We start from the raw sequence: 21,824 nt of genomic DNA on the forward strand, positions 1-21,824 counted from the left end.
GCTCGAACCTTCGGACGACAAATATCGAAAAATTGGCTAAAAATATTAATTCCTTCACCCTTAACTGGGCACTTTTCTACAAGGAGGGGTCGCTTTTTTTGACAATATTTTCAAAAGCCATCCCCTTTTTTCGATTGACTAGCCTTAATTTAAACCTATATCACTTCCGATTTGATGGACACAACAGCAAAGATGTCACAATTTTCTTTTTCACATCCTTTTCCTCCTTCACAGTATGGATTCGAGCCTGCCTGCCTACTACCACTTTTTTTTTTTTTTTTACTCAACACATACCTCCAGAGCACCCAGGCTAATTGCTCATAAAGAAAGAAAACGTCTCAAACTGGAAAGTTTATGTCATGGACATAGTGTATATATAATTGCTAAATCAAATATTAGTGTATTTAATCGAACTGAAAGATACAAGTTTGTAATGCATTTAACGTAAACGATACAAACTTGTGAAAGGTTGATCACCTTTGCGCTAAACACTTAATCAATTTTCTGTATTGCTGACCCGGATGTTTTTCGCACTTAACGTAAAAAGATTTATCGACATGGGGGTTCAGATCTTCACTTTGTGCACCACTACTGTGTGTTTTGCATTTCTTACCAATTTCTTTAGTTGAATCGTTATTTCAAACTATATAAATATTTACGGCATAATCATGCTGCCACACCGGTTCTCATTAAATCACCAAAGTTAAGCAAGGTTGAGCATAGGCAATACTAAATGAGTGTATTTGGGAATACCAGGTGCTGTATGTGCTCTTGGTATTGTTTCCAGTCATCCTGGATTTCTCTTGCCACTGGAATCAGGCAGTTCTGTCTCGGGAGAGATGGAGTTTGGGATTGTACAACCTTTGCTTCACAATTACAAGTGCAAGCACCCTTGCAGGAGATATCCATTGTCTCTCAAGACAGAATGGAGGCTATACATGTACATATATTTTTAAATTCATTTTTTTTTTTTTATCACATCTGTTCAGCCAAACATGACTCAGTATATCTTCACTTTTTCGCGCTTAACACTCTTTCTTTTTCACACACACGCGCACACACACACACACACACACACACACACATTTATTTTGATTTTATTTGTTGTTGTTTTTAGAAAATTGTTAATTGTATATTTAAAAGCATTGAACTTGAAATTTTTGTTCATTGATTTTCCTCTGCAAATTAAAACCAATATTTTTTTAAGAATAAAATCTAGTTGATATGAAATATATACAAATAACCTTTTGCAGCATTTGTTGTGATTTTTTTTTTTTTTTTTTTTGCATGCATTTGTTTTTATTTAATACTAATGCAGTTGAAAAAAATCATTGAATATTTTTTCTTTGAAGATAATTTAATAATTGCATGAATTCTTTCAGTGTTTATTTTTGTTACGTTTAATCTACTTTTAACTAAAAAAACCAACACTGGTTGTTTAGACTATAATCTTCAAAATTATAAACCTTACATTTTTTTTATTTTGTTAAATTGAGTATTAACCTTCATCATCACTCCACCATAATAATCATCATTTTGACGTCAGTAAAGTCTACCTTGGCAGTTTGTTTCTTTGGATTTGTGTTCATTATTATTTACTGAAAAGTCATTATAACTGGCAATAACAAGTGGTGTTCCCTTGAATCTGAATGACAGAAAGTCTCTCCAGATTACCGGCACACTTCATCTCGTCAGATAATCTTTGCAAATCATTTTGCATCATCACTACAGCCATTTATCATTGATTTCTCACTAGCAATTGATCTTCTCTGGAATTTGAGTGACAAAAAAAACAAAAACTTCCCAAGGTTCCAGTGGAAGTCTGGTTTGTGATCTTCCTTCTCAACCCTTCACGGCCATTTTGTGTAGTGTTATTATTATGGATTCTGTTTTTACATAAAAGTCCAGAAACTAATCGATGAATTAAGGAACTGAAATATTTATTGGATTTTTTTTTTTAAATTAAATAAATTTGGAAGGGGAGGGGCGACAACCACAATTAATGTGTAACAGCCTCATTCTATTTCTTTTAATTTTGAGATCAACAATATTGACTTTACATGGCAAGGTTATTGCTTTTATTTATTTATTTTTTGCATAGGTCATCAGAAAGGATTCTAATTTATATGTTAAAATTTCAACTACTGACGTAATTCTACAGGGTTCACACAAGTCCTTGAATTTTGACGCCTTGAAATAGTTTCATTTCTATTATTACTTTAAAAAATCCTTGAAAATATGGAAAATGTCTTGAAAAGGCCTTGAAAATCGTATTGTGTCCAGTAAAAATTTGTGTTGCAATATTAAAAATAAAATCGAAATATTATTTAATTATTTTTTAAGTATTAATAAAAATACTGTTAAAATGTTTTAATTATTGAAAATAAAATCGAAATACATTGTTCTGAAATTATATTGTTTTATTGCGGATACAAGAGTAAAGTCTCCTTATCATAAAACTATCTCATGTTTTCCATATAATAATATTGGGTAGTTTTCTGATAAAGGGACGTAACTCTTGTATCTACAATACCGGAAATTCAAAATTTGGACCAATTTACAATTGGGTAAAATCGTGACCATCGTCATAGATGGCCTGTCAGCTGAAAAATGACGTCATCACCATAGGTCCTAGCAAGCAAGATAAGTGGAACACAGACTATCGATAATGAGTAAACATTTTTTACAGAAAGCGTTAGAAAACTTCAAAATTGGATTGAAAAAGATAAACATGATACTTTGTACTGAAACTCATCCAATATTAATAATAAAAAATATTAATAATAAAAAAAGAATTGAAAGGGAGAAAAGGTTTTAAAAAGTTTAAAAAGAAAAGGAATACGATTTGATTTGTATTTTTGTATGAAACTGAAGTTTATTTAATAGAAATAAATAGAAATGAACAATAAATATTTTTTAAATAAAAAAAACAATATTTTAAAAATCAAAACTGAATAACGAACAATAAATTAGTTTAACGTAAAAACGAAAATAAATTGGTTCAACTGAAAAACGAATAATAAATTGGTTTAACTGAAAAACGAATAATAAATTGGTTTAACTGAAAAACGAACAATAAATTGGTTTAACTGAAAAACGAACAATAAATTGGTTTAACTGAAAAACAGACAATAAATTGGTTTAACTGAAAAACGAACAATAAATTGGTTCAACTGAAAAACGAACAATAAATTGGTTCAACTGAAAAACGAACAATAAATTGGTTCAACTGAAAGATGAACAATAAATTGGTTCAACTGAAAAACGAACAATAAATTGGTTTAACTGAAAAACGAACAATAAATTGGTTTAACTGAAAAACGAACAATAAATTGGTTTAACTGAAAAACGAACAATAAATTGGTTTAACTGAAAAACGAACAATAAATTGGTTTAACTGAAAAACGAACAATAAATTGGTTTAACTGAAAAACGAACAATAAATTGGTTTAACTGAATAACGAACAATAAATTGGTTTAACTGAATAACGAACAATAAGTTAGAAATTAAATTCAAACAAATGTTAGTATAAACAAAGTTACTAAGGCAAAAATATTTCAAACATTGAATATTAAAACTTTTCAAAAATCTGTTGTAGAATTTAATTAAAAGTTTGAATTTTTCTTTTTCTGATATTTTTTTTTTACTAATATTGTCATTCTCTTTGCGACAAAAATTGTTTATAAGGGAATTCGATTAACTCCATATCAGCATTTTTTTAAATTTGCTGAATAGTGTGACCCTCATCACAAGAGTCAGCATGAAATAATCGATTTTGATCAGCCAAAATATTTAAAGTTATGTACATGGCTAATTTTCTCTGATGAATCGAATGTAAAAAAGAATCGCATTTTGTAAGTTTGTTTATAACTATATAATTATATAAGACAAAATTATTAGTTATATCATTTGGGTATAGCAGAGAACCTCTGTTAATACCTTGAAAGTAGCTGTTTTAATTCAGCTATTTCTTCAACAGCCTCTCTCCCAGATATTAAATTTTTCCAGCTATTGCATTTCAGTTTTTTTAAAACTGCATAACAGCAATAACCTGCTAAGTATAATATAACAGGAAGTACTTCCTTGCATTGATTAACATCATCTTCTGTTGCATCTATGTTAAATTTATAAACATGTAACTCTTGCTCCCTTGTCATTTCATCCCAGTTAGTTTCTTTTACATTTTTCAATTCAATAGTTCGATTATTAATTGGTAAACTCAATCTTAAAACTGACAACATTCTGAGTTTTTTTTTCACATTCATACACCTGACGTATTGATATATTATACTGATCTCCACTAAGTTGTCGATACTAAACCTTGCCTCAAGGTTATCTGTCTGAAACTTTCCTGGTAATATATACACCATGTTCAGTACATTTATACAATATTTAGTCAATTCTAAAATTGCGTAAGTAGTATGGTGCAAAGCAGTATATGTTTCCTTTGTTAACTTACTAGTTCTTCCAGGAATGCTATTCCCAAGTTTCTAACCAGTTACAGAACACATTTAGGAAACTATAATTATCACTATTTAATGTAAGTGGATTAGCATATTTATTACAAAGTCAACAACCTTTATATGGTGTTTTCACATTCAGTATTGTCCACCAAATATAAAATATTTGATTGTATTCTGCGATTTCTGCATAATTTGGCAAGCATTCCTGTTTTCCTAAGGTTAGCAAACCTTGAATAGTATATTTGTTGAAAATTTGCAAAACAAAATTAACATTTTGCCTTTCAAAAGTAGTCGGAGAAAAAGCTTTTGAAGTCAACTTATAGCAATATTTCACTTGAGATTCTAGGGCGTAAATCACATTGAAATTTTGCAGAAATAAGTAGTTATCGAGATATAAAAAGTTGTTTTATGCATTGTATTCTTTGGCGGCCATCTTTATGGCGCACACGTACGTGCGTAAAAAAGATGTCCGCTAAAGAATACAATGCATAAAACAACTTTTTATATCTCGATAACTAATTATTTCTGCAAAATTAGAACAATTAAAAAAAGAATTATTCAAATATAACTCAATTTTAGAACTAGGTATATTTTGGCATGTCTGTTGTATGGGTCTATTTGCATTTCTGTTTTTATTACATTTTGGGTAAATATTGCAAAAAGGATTGTAACTTTTAATGATGATTTCATGGGTGGTAACTTTGGGAAAGTTGCCCTATATTAAAATTGTAAAAGAACTAAAAATATAAACAACAAAAAAAAACAGGAGCTCTTCTCTTAACCCATTAATTATGCACCTATTATGTCTCTAAACTACTAAGCTTGCTAAAAACGTTTTTTAACAGTTGAATTTTTTTTTTTTAATGGAAATAGATCCATGTTCACATTCAATGTTTATATTGTTCAACAGTTACAACTTAAATTTGCCTATGAAGCAATAATTAGGGTCAAATTTAATCAAAATAAGATATAATCTCAATATAAAAAGGAGACTACCACCAGCAGGTGCAGTGTAAACAAAATGGTGTGCTACATACTGAGTCATCTGCTGGCTGCATAATAAACTAGTCTGATGCCAACAGGATTATCAAGTTTCTTTTCCCCGATTTTGTCCGAATTAAGGTGTTTTATCATCTGTTGTAGGAAAATTGGTGTTGCACTTGTTTAACAATTTTCCATGCGATATAATCAATTCTAATCCATGAAATCACAAAAAATGGAGTGTATTAATTTTTATGGGAATCCTTTGAGATGAGTAATTTGTATATTTATTTGCGGACTGTTATCTTCATTGTTGTTATTGTTCCACCACGTTTCGACCAACTATTTCTCTTAACTTCTTCAGCTGATTCACTGCGACGGGATTGAAATGATGAGTCTCTTAACTGCATCCTCAGTAATTATACAAAAATATTTGTAAATATACAATTTACTCATCTTAAAGAATTCCAATAAAAAAAAAATTAATTATAATACTAAAATATAATGGAGATTTTAATTTCATTACAAAATAAACTGGCGTCAAATGTAAAAAAAAAAAATGCCGCTACATTCGTCGACGCGGCAATAGAATAGAAAGCGAGCGAAATCATATTTTCATGGGAATTCTTTGAGATGAGTCATTTGTATATTTATTTGCAGACTTTTTTTCTTTTTTTTACATAGGCGTCACCACTTATCAAGGCCGATAGGCCACTCAAGGATAAGGGTTAAAGATTGTACAGTAGTCAAAAGGACAATATTATATTCGATAGTAATGGAAGTTCGGTAAATTTGTTAACTTAAGTGGAACGGCTCATCAGAAACTTGTTCACATTGAACTTGAAGACAACCATATTATAGACAGCTGTAAAGCAGGAAAACGGAAGACAATTCCACAGGCGTGCAGTTCTAAGAAAGGAGCTTTGATCATGGAATCTATGTTTACGTTTAGGCCCAGATAAAGAGTGGGGGTAATTATTGAGTGTTTTCTGCTAGACGAGTGTTTCTTGTGAAAGTTTGGCGAGGGGGGACCATAGATTGAAGCTCAGTCGAGCACTTGCCATGAAAATAACGATAAAGCAAACTCGCAACATCTCTTCTGTGAGATTAAGGTTGCAGGGAAGAGAAAAGGACATCTCCCACCAGGCGACGAAGTCCATGTTGAACCCTATCAAGGCAGGACAAGTCTTTTCTAGCAGCTCCTGCCCATATGTGGCAACAGTATTCCATCCTTGGACATATCTGGCTCTTATATGTTATCTTCATCTTCATAGTTGTTGGTTCACCACGTTTCGGCCAACTATTCCTCTATAATATATAATACCATTTGGTACGGATCTGACGATGGACGACCAGATGAGAACAAAAGCTTGGATTTATAAGACCAAACCATTCAACCTTGATCGCTCTTTAGAACCCGTGGTGCAGTGAATAAAGGTGTTGAATCTATACGGTTCCAGGTGAGCATTGTCTGACAATAGCGGTTTCAATCTTACATAAAGCAAGCCAGAGGATTTGTTGGTGTGGTAAGACAAAAACTATGAAAGGCAGTAATTACTGAGGATACGGTATTCCTATCCCGTCAAAGTTAACTACCTGAAGAAGGCCAGAGGAAGAGTTGGCCGAAACGTAGTGAAACAAAAACTATGAAGATGAGGATAACATCCGCAAATAAATAAATGGAGTATATATCGAAAAAGTTCATAGTAATTTGCATCGATTCTTGTGAATTACTTTCGTGGTAAGTTTAGTCTTAAATGCTGTTATTTCGTCAACATGAAATTGCGATTGATGCTTCAGAAAGAAAATCTGATTTTTCCTTGGTTTTATTTTTCCAGATCCTTCCTGGAGGAAAGGCTGAGAAAACTACATCTACGAAAAAGAGTAGCCAGAAAACTACGGAGCAGTCGTTGACTTGTTTGATTAATGAAAAATCCTTGATTCTATACAACAAGCTCGGAAATGGTTCATTTGGTGTGGTACGCAAAGGAGACTGGACAACACCTTCGGGGACAAAGGTGATAACCAAAAAGATCATCAATCACATGTATTCATTTTACATTGACTACTTTTTCTTTTTTTCTAGGCGGGCTTTTTTCTGATTTTACATAGGGGTGGGGAAGGGGATAAGTTTTTCCTGTTTTTAAGGGTCGGGGTGGCTGAGCTTATTTCGCTTTTGTGGGGTTAGAATAATATTTTGTTTTTTTATTTTGGAGTTAAGTAACGTTGTGTGTGTGTGGAGGGTAAGTGGTTTCATGACCTCAACTGTACGATTCATGACCGTTTACTTCAGAGGAGGAGGAGGAGGGGAATGTACATTTCTATATCTGTCAAAGAAATAATCTATGAAAGAAATCTTTTCCTAAATTAAATGGACTTTTAAAACAAAACAAAATCAATGTTTAAATTTATTATTAATCTTCCAATTGCAGTACAAAATGTATTTCTACTTTTTTTCTCTCTCTTGTTTCTCTATCTCTTCTTTCTTTCTCTCTCTATCTCTTCTTTCGTTCTTTCTCTTTCTTTCTCTTCCTTTTTCTTTCTCTATTTCTTTCTTTTGTCTCTTTCTTTCTTTTATCTCTTTCTTTTGTCTCTTTCTTCTTTTGTCTCTTTCTTCTTTTGTCTCTTTCTTTCTTTTGTCTCTTTCTTTCTTTTGTCTCTTTCTTTCTTTTGTCTCTTTCCTTCTTTCGTCTCTTTCCTTCTTTCGTCTCTTTCCTTCTTTCGTCTCTTTCCTTCTTTCGTCTCTTTCCTTCTTTCGTCTCTTTCCTTCTTTCGTCTCTTTCTTTCTTTTGTCTCTCTCCTTTTGTCTCTCTCCTTCTTACGTCTCTCTCCTTCTTTCGTCTCTCTCCTTGCTTTTTCTTTTTTCTTTTCTCTTTTCTTTCTTTTCTCTTTTTCTTTCTTTCTTTTTCTTTCTTTCTTTTTTCTTTTCTTTTCTTTTTGTTCTTTTTTTCTTTTCTCTCTTTCTTTCTTTCTCTTTTTCTTTTTCTCCTTTCCCCCCTCTCCTTCCCCCTCTCCTTCCCCATCTCCTTCCCCCTCTCCTTCCCCATCTCCTTCCCCCTCTCCTTCCCCCTCTCCTTCCCCTCTCCCCCCTCTCTCTCTTTGCCAATTTCTCTCTTTCTCCTTTGTTTCTCTCTCTCCTGAGTTCCCCCCGCCCTCTCTCTCTCTCTCTCTGATGAGTCAACACTTATCAAGAATAATGGCTAATGAGAAGAATTATATTGATTGATCTGTCAAGATGAAGAAAGCCATTTAGTAGAGTTTAGTTATCTTTCTCTCATTCACGCTCACTCTATCTCTAGCCCCATCTCTTTTTTCCTAAAATAACACATTTATTTTTACATATAGTTTTGAAATATTACTGTATTTTCTTTTCTTTTTAAAAAATTTTTTAAGAGTCTGGTCGCTGTAAAAATTCTGCGGCATGATGTCATGGCATTGCCTGGAGGATTTGAAGATTTTGTAAAAGAAGTGAATGCAATGCATGTTTTAGACCACGAAAATTTAATCCGTCTTTTTGGAGTCGTCCTTTCTTCACCTCTTATGATGGTAAGTTCCCACCAAAATCACAAAACTGATTCCATTCATGAAGATCGTAAACTTTTTGAAACACAAAGTTTTCTTTTCCCATCTTTTGTAGCAATACTAGTTCAAATAGTCATCATATGACATTGACGCTTTCTCGGAAATTCTTTTATAATTGGAAAATGTTTATGCATCAAAAATACTTGAACACGATCGAAAAAAGATTGCAATTATGAAAATTGGTAAAAAAAAAAAAAAATAGTCTCCTAAGGTTCATCTTAGAAAAAGTTGTATTAAAAAAAAAAAATTTTTTTAAATGAAATAAAATTTTTTTTTAAATCAAGGTTCTATAAAGATTATTGAAATTGATTATTGAAATGTAATCAAATGTTTAGAAATGGCAGAATTTTGTGCCTTTTAAAAATGACTACTTGTGTTAGGTTTCAACTAAAAAAAGAATAAACAATAATAGTTATTTCCCTTGAACTGAAGAAGGGAGAGTGATTGCCCTTGTAGTCAAGGCAAACAAAAATCTACCTTGCGGCATAGATTTTAATCGTCACACATTCAGTGGTTTCTACATTGCCATTTAATCTGTAAGTTATTAAATAAATCTGTTAAAGATTATACTTTGTCCGTTAGTCGCTTTTAAATTGCTATTAAACCAATAACACATGCGAGCAAACATAACTATAAGCCACAAGAATAAGGGTTAATAAGATGGATATATTTATAGTTAAATGATGATGAATATTATGAGAAGATTAAAAAGTAATGAAATAAAATTTAAGGACTGTTTATGACGAGTGTTTGACATAAATTTGAAAATGACTATGCCTTTATCTCTTATTACTAGGGCTAGGACAACAGCATATTCTTTTCATTGTTTTGACTCTCGGGTTTGTATCCGTTGATATCTTATATGCTTTTATATAGAGTGATGTGGTTCTCGGTTGATTAACTTTTTTTTTTTTTTTTTTTTTTACATGGTGGTCACCACTTATCAAGGCCCGGAGGCCACTCAGGGATAAGGGTTATTGCATGTACAGTAATCAATGAAATAGTATTGTAGTAATCATTAGTATTGGAGATTTGATAGTGTCTTACTTAAGGGGATGGTTTGTCAGGAATTTGTTTATGTTGGACTTGAAGACATCCAAGTTGTAGTCAGGTGGGAAACAGGTAAACGGAAGAGAGTTCCACAGTCGTGCACTTCTGAGAAAGAAGCTTTGCTCATGGAATCTACGTTTGGATTTAGACACAGATAAAGAATGGGGAAAATTATTGACACTAGTTTCAGCCAGACGGGTGTTTCTTGTGAAAGATTGGCGAGGGGGGGGGGGCGAGAGATTGGAGCTCAGACGAGCACTTGCCATGGAAATAACGATAAAACAAAGACAGGCTCGCAACGTCTCTTCTGTGGGAGAGAGGCTGCAGGGAAGAGAAAAGGGCATTCCCCACTAAGCTAAGAAGTTTATTTTGTACTCTGACAAGGCAGGATAGGCTGTTTTTAGCAGCTCCTTCCCAGATGTGGCAGCAGTACACCATCCTTGGACGTACTTGGCTTTTATACAGATAGGGAATTGCATCAGTAGTGAGATATCTTCTGGAGCAGTAGAAGGATCCCACCATTTTCCCAGCATCCTTGGCAACAAACCTGATGTACATGTTCCATTTCAGATCATGAGTAAAGGTCAAACCCAGAAGCTTGTCAAAACATGGAGTCTCCCCAAGAGGAGAGCCATCCATTTCAATTGATGCCAGATGGCGATCAGAGCGTTGATGATGTAAAGATAGAAGCTTGGTTTTGGATGCATTAAAAGTGACCAGCCACCTCTTCCCCCACTGTACCATGCGCTCAAGATCAGAGGAGAGAGAATTAGAGAACTTTGCCATTTACGGCCTTTGATGTGTTGCCATAGATGGTCGTGTCATCAGCATAGATGTCAACAAATGATTTAAGTATGTGTTTTGCAAGATAATTGATGTAGATCAGGAAGAGAGTTGGGCCCAGTATTGACCCCTGAGGGACTCCAGCATTAATACTGTGGGCCTCTGATTTCTGCCCATCAACCACTAATCTTATGAACCTATCAGAGAGAAATGATTTAATGATTGAGAAGACGTTTCTAGTGATACAGTAGCTGGAAATCTTATACCATACCTTATCAAAGGCCTTCGATGTGTCAAGAGCAATTGCCCTGGAAAGGAAGCCTTTGTCAAGAGATTCACTAATCCTATGAGATATAACCGTTAGCATATCTGCTGTAGATCTTGCGGAGCGGAAACCATATTGCATGTCACTAAAAGGTTGTTTCTGCTGAGGTGGTTGACTACTTCTTTATTTAATATGGATTCCAACAACTTACTCATGATACACAGGTGACTTATTGGTCTGTACTGAGAGGGAGATGACTTTTTACCTGAATTCTTAAATACAGTGCATACTGATGAGGTTTTCCAGGGTGTTGGAAAGCACTTCTCCTGAAGACAACGCTTAAACAGTTTTGTAAGTATGGGGGCAAGTTCTTGTTGGAGCTTTTTCAGCACTATAACTGGAATGCCGTCAGGGCCAGTTTCTTTACTGGAATCAAGGTTCTTGATTAGCTTGGCGACCTCATGCACATATATTTGTCTGTTACCTAGCGTGTTCTGTGTTATAGGAGGAAATATGGGGAGTTGATGGCCTTCGTCGCATAGGGTAGAATTAGCTGCAAAGTTCTTGGCCTTGTCTGATACTGACGAGATGACCTCAGGTCCATTGATGATGGTTGGGATAGAACGCACGCTTCTGTTTAGGATCCTGTTTATTTGCCTGTGTCGGATATATACTTGAGTCAAAACAGTGAAAAGAATATGCTGTTGTCATAGCCGTACTTATTACTTAGATAATGTTGATGTTTTTAAAGTTCCATTTTTTTTTTTTCGTATATTAGGCGTTGGTACATTTTCCCTTTCTCTCTTTTCAGCTCTCACCTTGGTATTTTCTCGCTTTTTACTCTAATCAGGTCACTGTTAATTGGAATACTCTGAGATACACCTAAAAAAAATGATAGAATGATCTCACCTCAGAGTAAAGTCGGGTATGACAGTTGGGGGGGGGCAAACAAAGCTGTGTAACAGTGAGGAGAACTGCGAAAATAGTGGGAGCAACTTATATTCCTTGCATTATTTAATTTTTTTTTAAATGATAAACATAAGATTTTTTTTTTTTAAACTTTCTTGGATAACTTACAAAGTTAAAAGTTTCATGTTGGGTAATTACCCAGGCAGTGCCAGAAATTAAAAAAAAATTGAAATAATAAAAAATAAAAATGCCCAGAAAACCCCAGAAAATACTGGGTTCTCAGAAATAGCAAATGGAACAAAAGACCGCTTACATAACTGAAGTTATGGATCGAGAAAATTGTTAGTTTTGTGAAGCTATGGTCATAAAATACAGAGTTAAACTCCCATTAGAAGGTCTTAAAAGGATCCAAATCTTTTCCATTAAGTATTAAGAAAAACAAAAATTGTGTAATTTAACTATGAATTAAATCATGTTAAAATTACAGCGAAAAAAAAAGATCCAAATGATGGGGTTATTACATGGCAACCTGCATGCTTGCATGTTCTCCCATCAATCACTTTAAATTAACTGATTATTTAAGAAAAATAGCCACCTTCTCGCTTGTACATGCAATCTTGCTCAACTAATCATGGCTTAGTATTGTTCAGCCTCTATTTACTCTGTGACATAAGATCTTATGTCTACCACGGTTGTTATGAAAGTAAAGTCTCTTTTCTTTTCTTTTCTTTTTTTAACTCAAAAAATACAAGAGCTACGTAGATAGAAATGGCACCATTAAAACAATCAACCTTTTGTGTCCCTGAATTTATTTTTCTACATATTCACCACCATTCTCGATACATTTTTGCCACCAATGAATGATGGTTGTGCATGGGCATCCGGAGCACACTTGGTCATGCTAAGGTCGTTCTAAAAGTAAAACCTCCTGGGTTTTTTTCTTTTTTTTTCTTTTTTTTTTCTTTTTTTTTTCTTTTTTTTTCTTTTTTTTCTTTTTTTTCTTTTTTTTCTTCTTTTTTTTTCTTTTTTTTCTTTTTTTCTTTTTTTCTTTTTTTTTCTTTTTTTTCTTTTTTTTTCTTTTTCTTTTTTTTTCTTTTTCTTTTTTTTTCTTTTTTTTTTTTCTTTTTTTTTCTTTTTTTTTTTTTTTCCAACTCAAAAAGTTGAAAACTTATTAAATTGAGATTAGTACCATTAAAACAAGCAACCTTTTGTGCTCCAGAGTTTATTTTTCTACATGGTCACCGCTATTTACATCACAGGCCGACCTTTTGTTCCATTTGCTGTTTTTGAGAACCCGGTATTTTCCGGGTTTTCTGGGCATTTTTATTTTTTATTATTTGAAATTTTTTTTTTATTATTATTTCTGGCACTGCCTGAGTAATTACCTAACATGAAAATTTTAACTTTGTATGTTATCCAAGAAAGTTTTTAAAGAATCTTATGTTTATAATTTAAACAAAATTTAAATAATGCAAGGAATATAAGTTGCTCCTATCTTTGATTGTATATGTTTGATTTTCAATATTTCTACATATTTTAAACCAAAAATTGGTTGTTGAATCATTTGATGTTTGGTTATATTGTCAAATAAACTTGGTGGAAGTCTATGCTCTCTGAGTGCTCCTGTATTATTTTTTTAAATTTTTTTATTTTTGACTATTGCTTTATATACCTAGAGTTAACCTTTCATCTCGGGTTCACTGAATATAATCTCGTTAAGTTAAAAAAAAAAAAACTTCTTTGTCTTCTATCGTACGAGTAATGTGATGAAAATAGCTGAAATGTTTTTCGAGATGTTCACATTCATTAACAAACGACATTTGTCCGTTTAATAAATCGGAGCTGATAAGGAAAATTAAAAAGAGACTTATTTTTATAATTAACTTCTTTTTTTTTAATTTTTAATTTCTGTCATTGAATAGTCGTCATTTGTTCAATGTAAATTCGTCTTGCACCCAAAGAGTTTATTAATTTAAAAAAAAAAAATTACAACTTCCTTAAAGAATTTTGCACATTTTTTTGTTTCTATGATTTTATTGACAGTTTTTTAGTTACTCAAGTCTACCCTTATCAAGGCATATTGCCACTTGGATGCTGTAAGGGGCTAGTGTGTTAGGGACCATGTTTAGAAAATATGAGTAAAATGTCAGTATAGTTAGGGAAGCAGGAAACTGGGAGGGAATTCCAAAGTCTAGCAGTTAGAGGAAAGAAGCTATTAAGAGTAGAAGGCTTTCCAGCATCTAGAGACCACTGTAGTGAAGGGGTGTGATTTTGTTGCTAAACGGGTTTGTTGGGAGGTATGTATGTCAAGGGGGTACAATTGCTATGAATACATCAGTGCATATTCCATTAAAATTCTTGTAAAACAAGCACAAGAATGCAACATTTCAACAGTTTTGTCGCAGTCATCAACTGCAAAGAACAGTTCTCCTTCACCCATGTACCAAACATCAAAAGTAATTTTAATGGACAGAGTTTGTTTCCAAGAACTTTCCTATTGCCACAGGATTGTTTCTCTGTGCACTGTAACATGGTAATCTTCAAATTTGAGATGGGTATATTTGCTGATGACACCACGCTCTATAACAGGCACAAGGAGAAAACAAATGAACATATTTATAAAGAAATGGCAGAAACACTAGAGGATGACCTCCAATCTGTAGTGGAATGGGGACAAAAATGGATGTTCACATTCAATGCTGCTAAGACTAAACTTGTTTCCTTCAATAATTACAAGAAACCTTCTCTACTACCAATAGTTATGACTAAATGTACATTAGCTGAAAGTAATTCTTTTAAACTCCTCGTCTTAACATTCACAAGGAACATGAACTGGAACAGATACATTGAGAGCATTGCCAAGGCTTCTGTGAAGGTGGGCTCCCGCTATCGTGCTAGAAAGGTACTTATGCCTGAAAGTATCATGGATCTCTATAAGGTCACCATTCGCCCATGTATGGAGTACTGTTGTCACATTTGAGCTGGTGCATCTGCTACTAGTCTCTCGCTCCTAGACAAGGTTCAAAAGAGAGTCGCCAATCTGATAAGTCCTAAAATGTCATCTAAGCTTCAACCTCTGTCCCATCAACGAAATGTGACATCCCTCTGCCTGTTCTAAAAGTATTTTAATGGTGAATGCTCCGACGAACTATAAGCTCTTGTACCCCTTCAACCCTGACAAACCCGACAAGCAGCAAAATTCCAACCCTTCACAGTAGAGATCTTTAGATGTAAAAAAAAAAAAAAAAAAACTTCTACTCCCATAGTTTCTTCCCCAAAACTGCTAGACTTTGGAACTTCCTTCCGGGTTCCTGCTTTCCCAACTGTACTGACATGCAGAAGTTCAAGTGTAATGTGAATGTACGTCTTGCTGCTCAACTCCCTACATAGTATCCCTGTAACTTATAACCCTGATAATTGTTCCCTACATCAAAGTGGCACTGTGCCTTGTTTTGGGGTAAAAATGAGAAATAAAATAAATAAATTAATGTTGTAACCCGTCAAACTGACAATTCATCAATCTTATTAACCCTCACCCTTGAGTAGATTTTTGCCTTGGTAATGACTCATTAGTAAAAATATAAAGAACAAACTTCTTTACTTTCAAAAACTAGGAAATGCCTAATTTTCCTGAAAATCCTACCACTTTTTTCATTTATCGTTTCATTTTTGTCTTCAGGTGACAGAGTTGGCACCACAAGGAGCCTTACTGGACAAACTCCGCAGCCAGGATGGTCTCAAGCCTTTGGTCAGTACACTGTGTGATTACGCTGTACAAATATCCAATGGAATGAGTTACCTTGAGTCCAAACGATACATCCACAGAGATCTCGCCTGTCGAAACGTCCTCCTCGCTACCCCTGAAATAGTAAGTGATAACAGTTCGAGACCTTTTTTAAACCAAAAGGTTTTATGGGATTGTGAAGTAAATCTGTTTTAATTTGATTCTATTTAATTTTATTTTTAGATTATTTTATTTAAATATTTTTATTTTAAATTACTCTATTAAAAACAACTTTTTCTTTTTTTTTTTTTTTTTTTTTAAAGTAATATATTTTTTTTGTGGTAAAGTTTTCAAAACAACTAAAACATTTTCTAAACTAAACAAATTAACTAAAAATTTTTTTAGTGATTAAGGATACATAGATTTTAGTTATTTTTTAACATGTCCTGATTGACATTTTTTTTTCTTAATTTTATTCAATTCGATATTTCATCCGACGTTTTTTGTACGATATTTCATCCGACATTTTTTGTACGATATTTCATCCGACGTTTTTTGTACGATATTTCATCCGACGTTTTTTGTACGATATTTCATCCGACGTTTTTTGTACGATATTTCATCCGACGTTTTTTGTACGATATTTAATCCGACGTTTTTTGTACGATATTTAATCCGACGTTTTTTGTACGATATTTAATCCGACGTTTTTTGTACGATATTTCATCCGACGTTTTTTGTACGATATTTCATCCGACGTTTTTTGTACGATATTTAATCCGACGTTTTTTGTTCGATATTTCATCCGACGTTTTTTGTACGATATTTCATCCGACGTTTTTTGTTCGATATTTCATCCGACGTTTTTTGTACGATATTTCATCCGACGTTTTTTGTACGATATTTCATCCGACGTTTTTTGTACGATATTTCATCCGACGTTTTTTGTTCGATATTTCATCCGACGTTTTTTGTACGATATTTCATCCGACGTTTTTTGTACGATATTTCATCCGACGTTTTTTGTACGATATTTCATCCGACGTTTTTTGTTCGATATTTCATCCGACGTTTTTTGTACGATATTTCATCCGACGTTTTTTGTACGATATTTCATCCGACGTTTTTTGTACGATATTTCATCCGACGTTTTTTGTACGATATTTCATCCGACGTTTTTTGTACGATATTTCATCCGACGTTTTTTGTTCGATATTTCATCCGACGTTTTTTGTACGGTATTTCATCCGACGTTTTTTGTACGATATTTCATCGGACGTTTTTTGTACGATATTTCATCGGACGTTTTTTGTACGATATTTCATCGGACGTTTTTTGTACGATATTTCATCGGACGTTTTTTGTACGATATTTCATCCGACGTTTTTTGTACGATATTTCATCCGACGTTTTTTGTTCGATATTTCATCCGACGTTTTTTGTACGATATTTCATCCGACGTTTTTTGTACGATATTTCATCCGACGTTTTTTGTACGATATTTCATCCGACGTTTTTTGTACGATATTTCATCCGACGTTTTTTGTACGATATTTCATCCGACGTTTTTTGTTCGATATTTCATCCGACGTTTTTTGTACGATATTTCATCCGACGTTTTTTGTACGATATTTCATCCGACGTTTTTTGTACGATATTTCATCCGACGTTTTTTGTACGATATTTCATCCGACGTTTTTTGTACGATATTTCATCCGACGTTTTTTGTACGATATTTCATCCGACGTTTTTTGTTCGATATTTCATCCGACGTTTTTTGTACGATATTTCATCCGACGTTTTTTGTACGATATTTCATCCGACGTTTTTTGTACGATATTTCATCCGACGTTTTTTGTACGATATTTCATCCGACGTTTTTTGTACGATATTTCATCCTACGTTTTTTGTTCGATATTTCATCCGACGTTTTTTGTACGATATTTCATCCGACGTTTTTTGTACGATATTTCATCCGACGTTTTTTGTTCGATATTTCATCCGACGTTTTTTGTACGATATTTCATCCGACGTTTTTTGTACGGTATTTCATCCGACGTTTTTTGTTCGATATTTCATCCGACGTTTTTTGTTCGATATTTCATCCGACGTTTTTCATCTGATATTTCATCCGACGTTTTTTGTACGATATTTCATCCGACGTTTTTTGTACGATATTTCATCCGACGTTTTTTGTTCGATATTTCATCCGACGTTTTTTGTTCGATATTTCATCCGACGTTTTTTGTACGATATTTCATCCGACGTTTTTCATCTGATATTTCATCCGACGTTTTTTGTACAATATTTCATCCGACGTTTTTTGTACGATATTTCATCCGACGTTTTTTGTTCGATATTTCATCCGACGTTTTTTGTTCGATATTTCATCCGACGTTTTTCATCTGATATTTCATCCGACGTTTTTTGTACGATATTTCATCCGACGTTTTTTGTTCGATATTTCATCCGACGTTTTTTGTACGATATTTCATCCGACGTTTTTTGTACGATATTTCATCCGACGTTTTTTGTACGATATTTCATCCGACGTTTTTTGTTCGATATTTCATCCGACGTTTTTTGTACGATATTTCATCCGACGTTTTTTGTTCGATATTTCATCCGACGTTTTTTGTTCGATATTTCATCCGACGTTTTTCATCTGATATTTCATCCGACGTTTTTTGTACGATATTTCATCCGACGTTTTTTGTACGATATTTCATCCGACATTTTTTGTTCGATATTTCATCCGACGTTTTTTGTACGATATTTCATCCGACGTTTTTTGTTCGATATTTCATCCGACGTTTTTTGTTCGATATTTCATCCGACGTTTTTTGTTCGATATTTCATCCGACGTTTTTTGTTCGATATTTCATCCGACGTTTTTTGTACGATATTTCATCCGACGTTTTTTGTACGATATTTCATCCGACGTTTTTTGTTCGATATTTCATCCGACGTTTTTTGTACGATATTTCATCCGACGTTTTTTGTACGATATTTCATCCGACGTTTTTTGTTCGATATTTCATCCGACGTTTTTCATCTGATATTTCATCCGACGTTTTTTGTACGATATTTCATCCGACGTTTTTTGTACGATATTTCATCCGACGTTTTTTGTACGATATTTCATCCGACGTTTTTTGTACGATATTTCATCCGACGTTTTTTGTACGATATTTCATCCGACGTTTTTTGTACGATATTTCATCCGACGTTTTTTGTACGATATTTCATCCGACGTTTTTTGTACGATATTTCATCCGACGTTTTTTGTACGATATTTCATCCGACGTTTTTTGTACGATATTTCATCCGACGTTTTTTGTACGATATTTCATCCGACGTTTTTTGTACGATATTTCATCCGACGTTTTTTGTACGATATTTCATCCGACGTTTTTTGTACGATATTTCATCCGACGTTTTTTGTACGATATTTCATCCGACGTTTTTTGTTCGATATTTCATCCGACGTTTTTTGTACGATATTTCATCCGACGTTTTTTGTACGATATTTCATCCGACGTTTTTTGTACGATATTTCATCCGACGTTTTTTGTTCGATATTTCATCCGACGTTTTTCATCTGATATTTCATCCGACGTTTTTTGTACGATATTTCATCCGACGTTTTTTGTACGATATTTCATCCGACGTTTTTTGTACGATATTTCATCCGACGTTTTTTGTTCGATATTTCATCCGACGTTTTTTGTTCGATATTTCATCCGACGTTTTTTGTACGATATTTCATCCGACGTTTTTCATCTGATATTTCATCCGACGTTTTTTGTACGATATTTCATCCGACGTTTTTTGTACGATATTTCATCCGACGTTTTTTGTTCGATATTTCATCCGACGTTTTTCATCTGATATTTCATCCGACGTTTTTTGTACGATATTTCATCCGACGTTTTTTGTTCGATATTTCATCCGACGTTTTTTGTACGATATTTCATCCGACGTTTTTTGTACGATATTTCATCCGACGTTTTTTGTACGATATTTCATCCGACGTTTTTTGTTCGATATTTCATCCGACGTTTTTTGTACGATATTTCATCCGACGTTTTTTGTACGGTATTTCATCCGACGTTTTTTGTTCGATATTTCATCCGACGTTTTTTGTTCGATATTTCATCCGACGTTTTTCATCTGATATTTCATCCGACGTTTTTTGTACGATATTTCATCCGACGTTTTTTGTACGATATTTCATCCGACGTTTTTTGTTCGATATTTCATCCGACGTTTTTTGTTCGATATTTCATCCGACGTTTTTTGTACGATATTTCATCCGACGTTTTTCATCTGATATTTCATCCGACGTTTTTTGTACAATATTTCATCCGACGTTTTTTGTACGATATTTCATCCGACGTTTTTTGTTCGATATTTCATCCGACGTTTTTTGTTCGATATTTCATCCGACGTTTTTCATCTGATATTTCATCCGACGTTTTTTGTACGATATTTCATCCGACGTTTTTTGTTCGATATTTCATCCGACGTTTTTTGTACGATATTTCATCCGACGTTTTTTGTACGATATTTCATCCGACGTTTTTTGTACGATATTTCATCCGACGTTTTTTGTTCGATATTTCATCCGACGTTTTTTGTACGATATTTCATCCGACGTTTTTTGTTCGATATTTCATCCGACGTTTTTTGTTCGATATTTCATCCGACGTTTTTCATCTGATATTTCATCCGACGTTTTTTGTACGATATTTCATCCGACGTTTTTTGTACGATATTTCATCCGACATTTTTTGTTCGATATTTCATCCGACGTTTTTTGTACGATATTTCATCCGACGTTTTTTGTTCGATATTTCATCCGACGTTTTTTGTTCGATATTTCATCCGACGTTTTTTGTTCGATATTTCATCCGACGTTTTTTGTTCGATATTTCATCCGACGTTTTTTGTACGATATTTCATCCGACGTTTTTTGTACGATATTTCATCCGACGTTTTTTGTTCGATATTTCATCCGACGTTTTTTGTACGATATTTCATCCGACGTTTTTTGTACGATATTTCATCCGACGTTTTTTGTTCGATATTTCATCCGACGTTTTTCATCTGATATTTCATCCGACGTTTTTTGTACGATATTTCATCCGACGTTTTTTGTACGATATTTCATCCGACGTTTTTTGTACGATATTTCATCCGACGTTTTTTGTACGATATTTCATCCGACGTTTTTTGTACGATATTTCATCCGACGTTTTTTGTACGATATTTCATCCGACGTTTTTTGTACGATATTTCATCCGACGTTTTTTGTACGATATTTCATCCGACGTTTTTTGTACGATATTTCATCCGACGTTTTTTGTACGATATTTCATCCGACGTTTTTTGTACGATATTTCATCCGACGTTTTTTGTACGATATTTCATCCGCCGTTTTTTGTACGATATTTCATCCGACGTTTTTTGTACGATATTTCATCCGACGTTTTTGTACGATATTTCATCCGACGTTTTTTGTACGATATTTCATCCGACGTTTTTTGTACGATATTTCATCCGACGTTTTTTGTACGATATTTCATCCGACGTTTTTTGTTCGATATTTCATCCGACGTTTTTTGTACGATATTTCATCCGACGTTTTTTGTACGATATTTCATCCGACGTTTTTTGTACGATATTTCATCCGACGTTTTTTGTTCGATATTTCATCCGACGTTTTTTGTACGATATTTCATCCGACGTTTTTTGTACGATATTTCATCCGACGTTTTTTGTACGATATTTCATCCGACGTTTTTTGTTCGATATTTCATCCGACGTTTTTCATCTGATATTTCATCCGACGTTTTTTGTACGATATTTCATCCGACGTTTTTTGTACGATATTTCATCCGACGTTTTTTGTACGATATTTCATCCGACGTTTTTTGTTCGATATTTCATCCGACGTTTTTTGTTCGATATTTCATCCGACGTTTTTTGTACGATATTTCATCCGACGTTTTTCATCTGATATTTCATCCGACGTTTTTTGTACGATATTTCATCTGACGTTTT

At 33.6% G+C, this 21,824-nt stretch overlaps 1 protein-coding gene across 9 annotated transcripts in view; it reads left to right on the plus strand.

The window, feature by feature from the left end:
* Nucleotides 1-21,824, plus strand: part of LOC145297806 (uncharacterized) — a 411,153-nt gene that overhangs the window by 346,735 nt on the left and 42,594 nt on the right. For all 9 annotated transcript variants that reach the window (XM_080144118.1, XM_080144120.1, XM_080144117.1 and 6 more), the window contains 3 exons: nucleotides 7,284-7,463; nucleotides 8,839-8,991; nucleotides 15,714-15,902. In XM_080144118.1, the coding sequence (XP_080000244.1) occupies nucleotides 7,284-7,463; nucleotides 8,839-8,991; nucleotides 15,714-15,902 (522 nt within the window). The remainder of the gene's footprint in view (nucleotides 1-7,283; nucleotides 7,464-8,838; nucleotides 8,992-15,713; nucleotides 15,903-21,824) is intronic.

Source organism: Euprymna scolopes, chromosome 18 (genome assembly GCF_053919585.1).
Source record: "Euprymna scolopes isolate OS-2025 chromosome 18, ASM5391958v1, whole genome shotgun sequence".
In the NCBI taxonomy this organism is placed as follows: Eukaryota; Metazoa; Mollusca; class Cephalopoda; order Sepiida; family Sepiolidae; genus Euprymna; species Euprymna scolopes.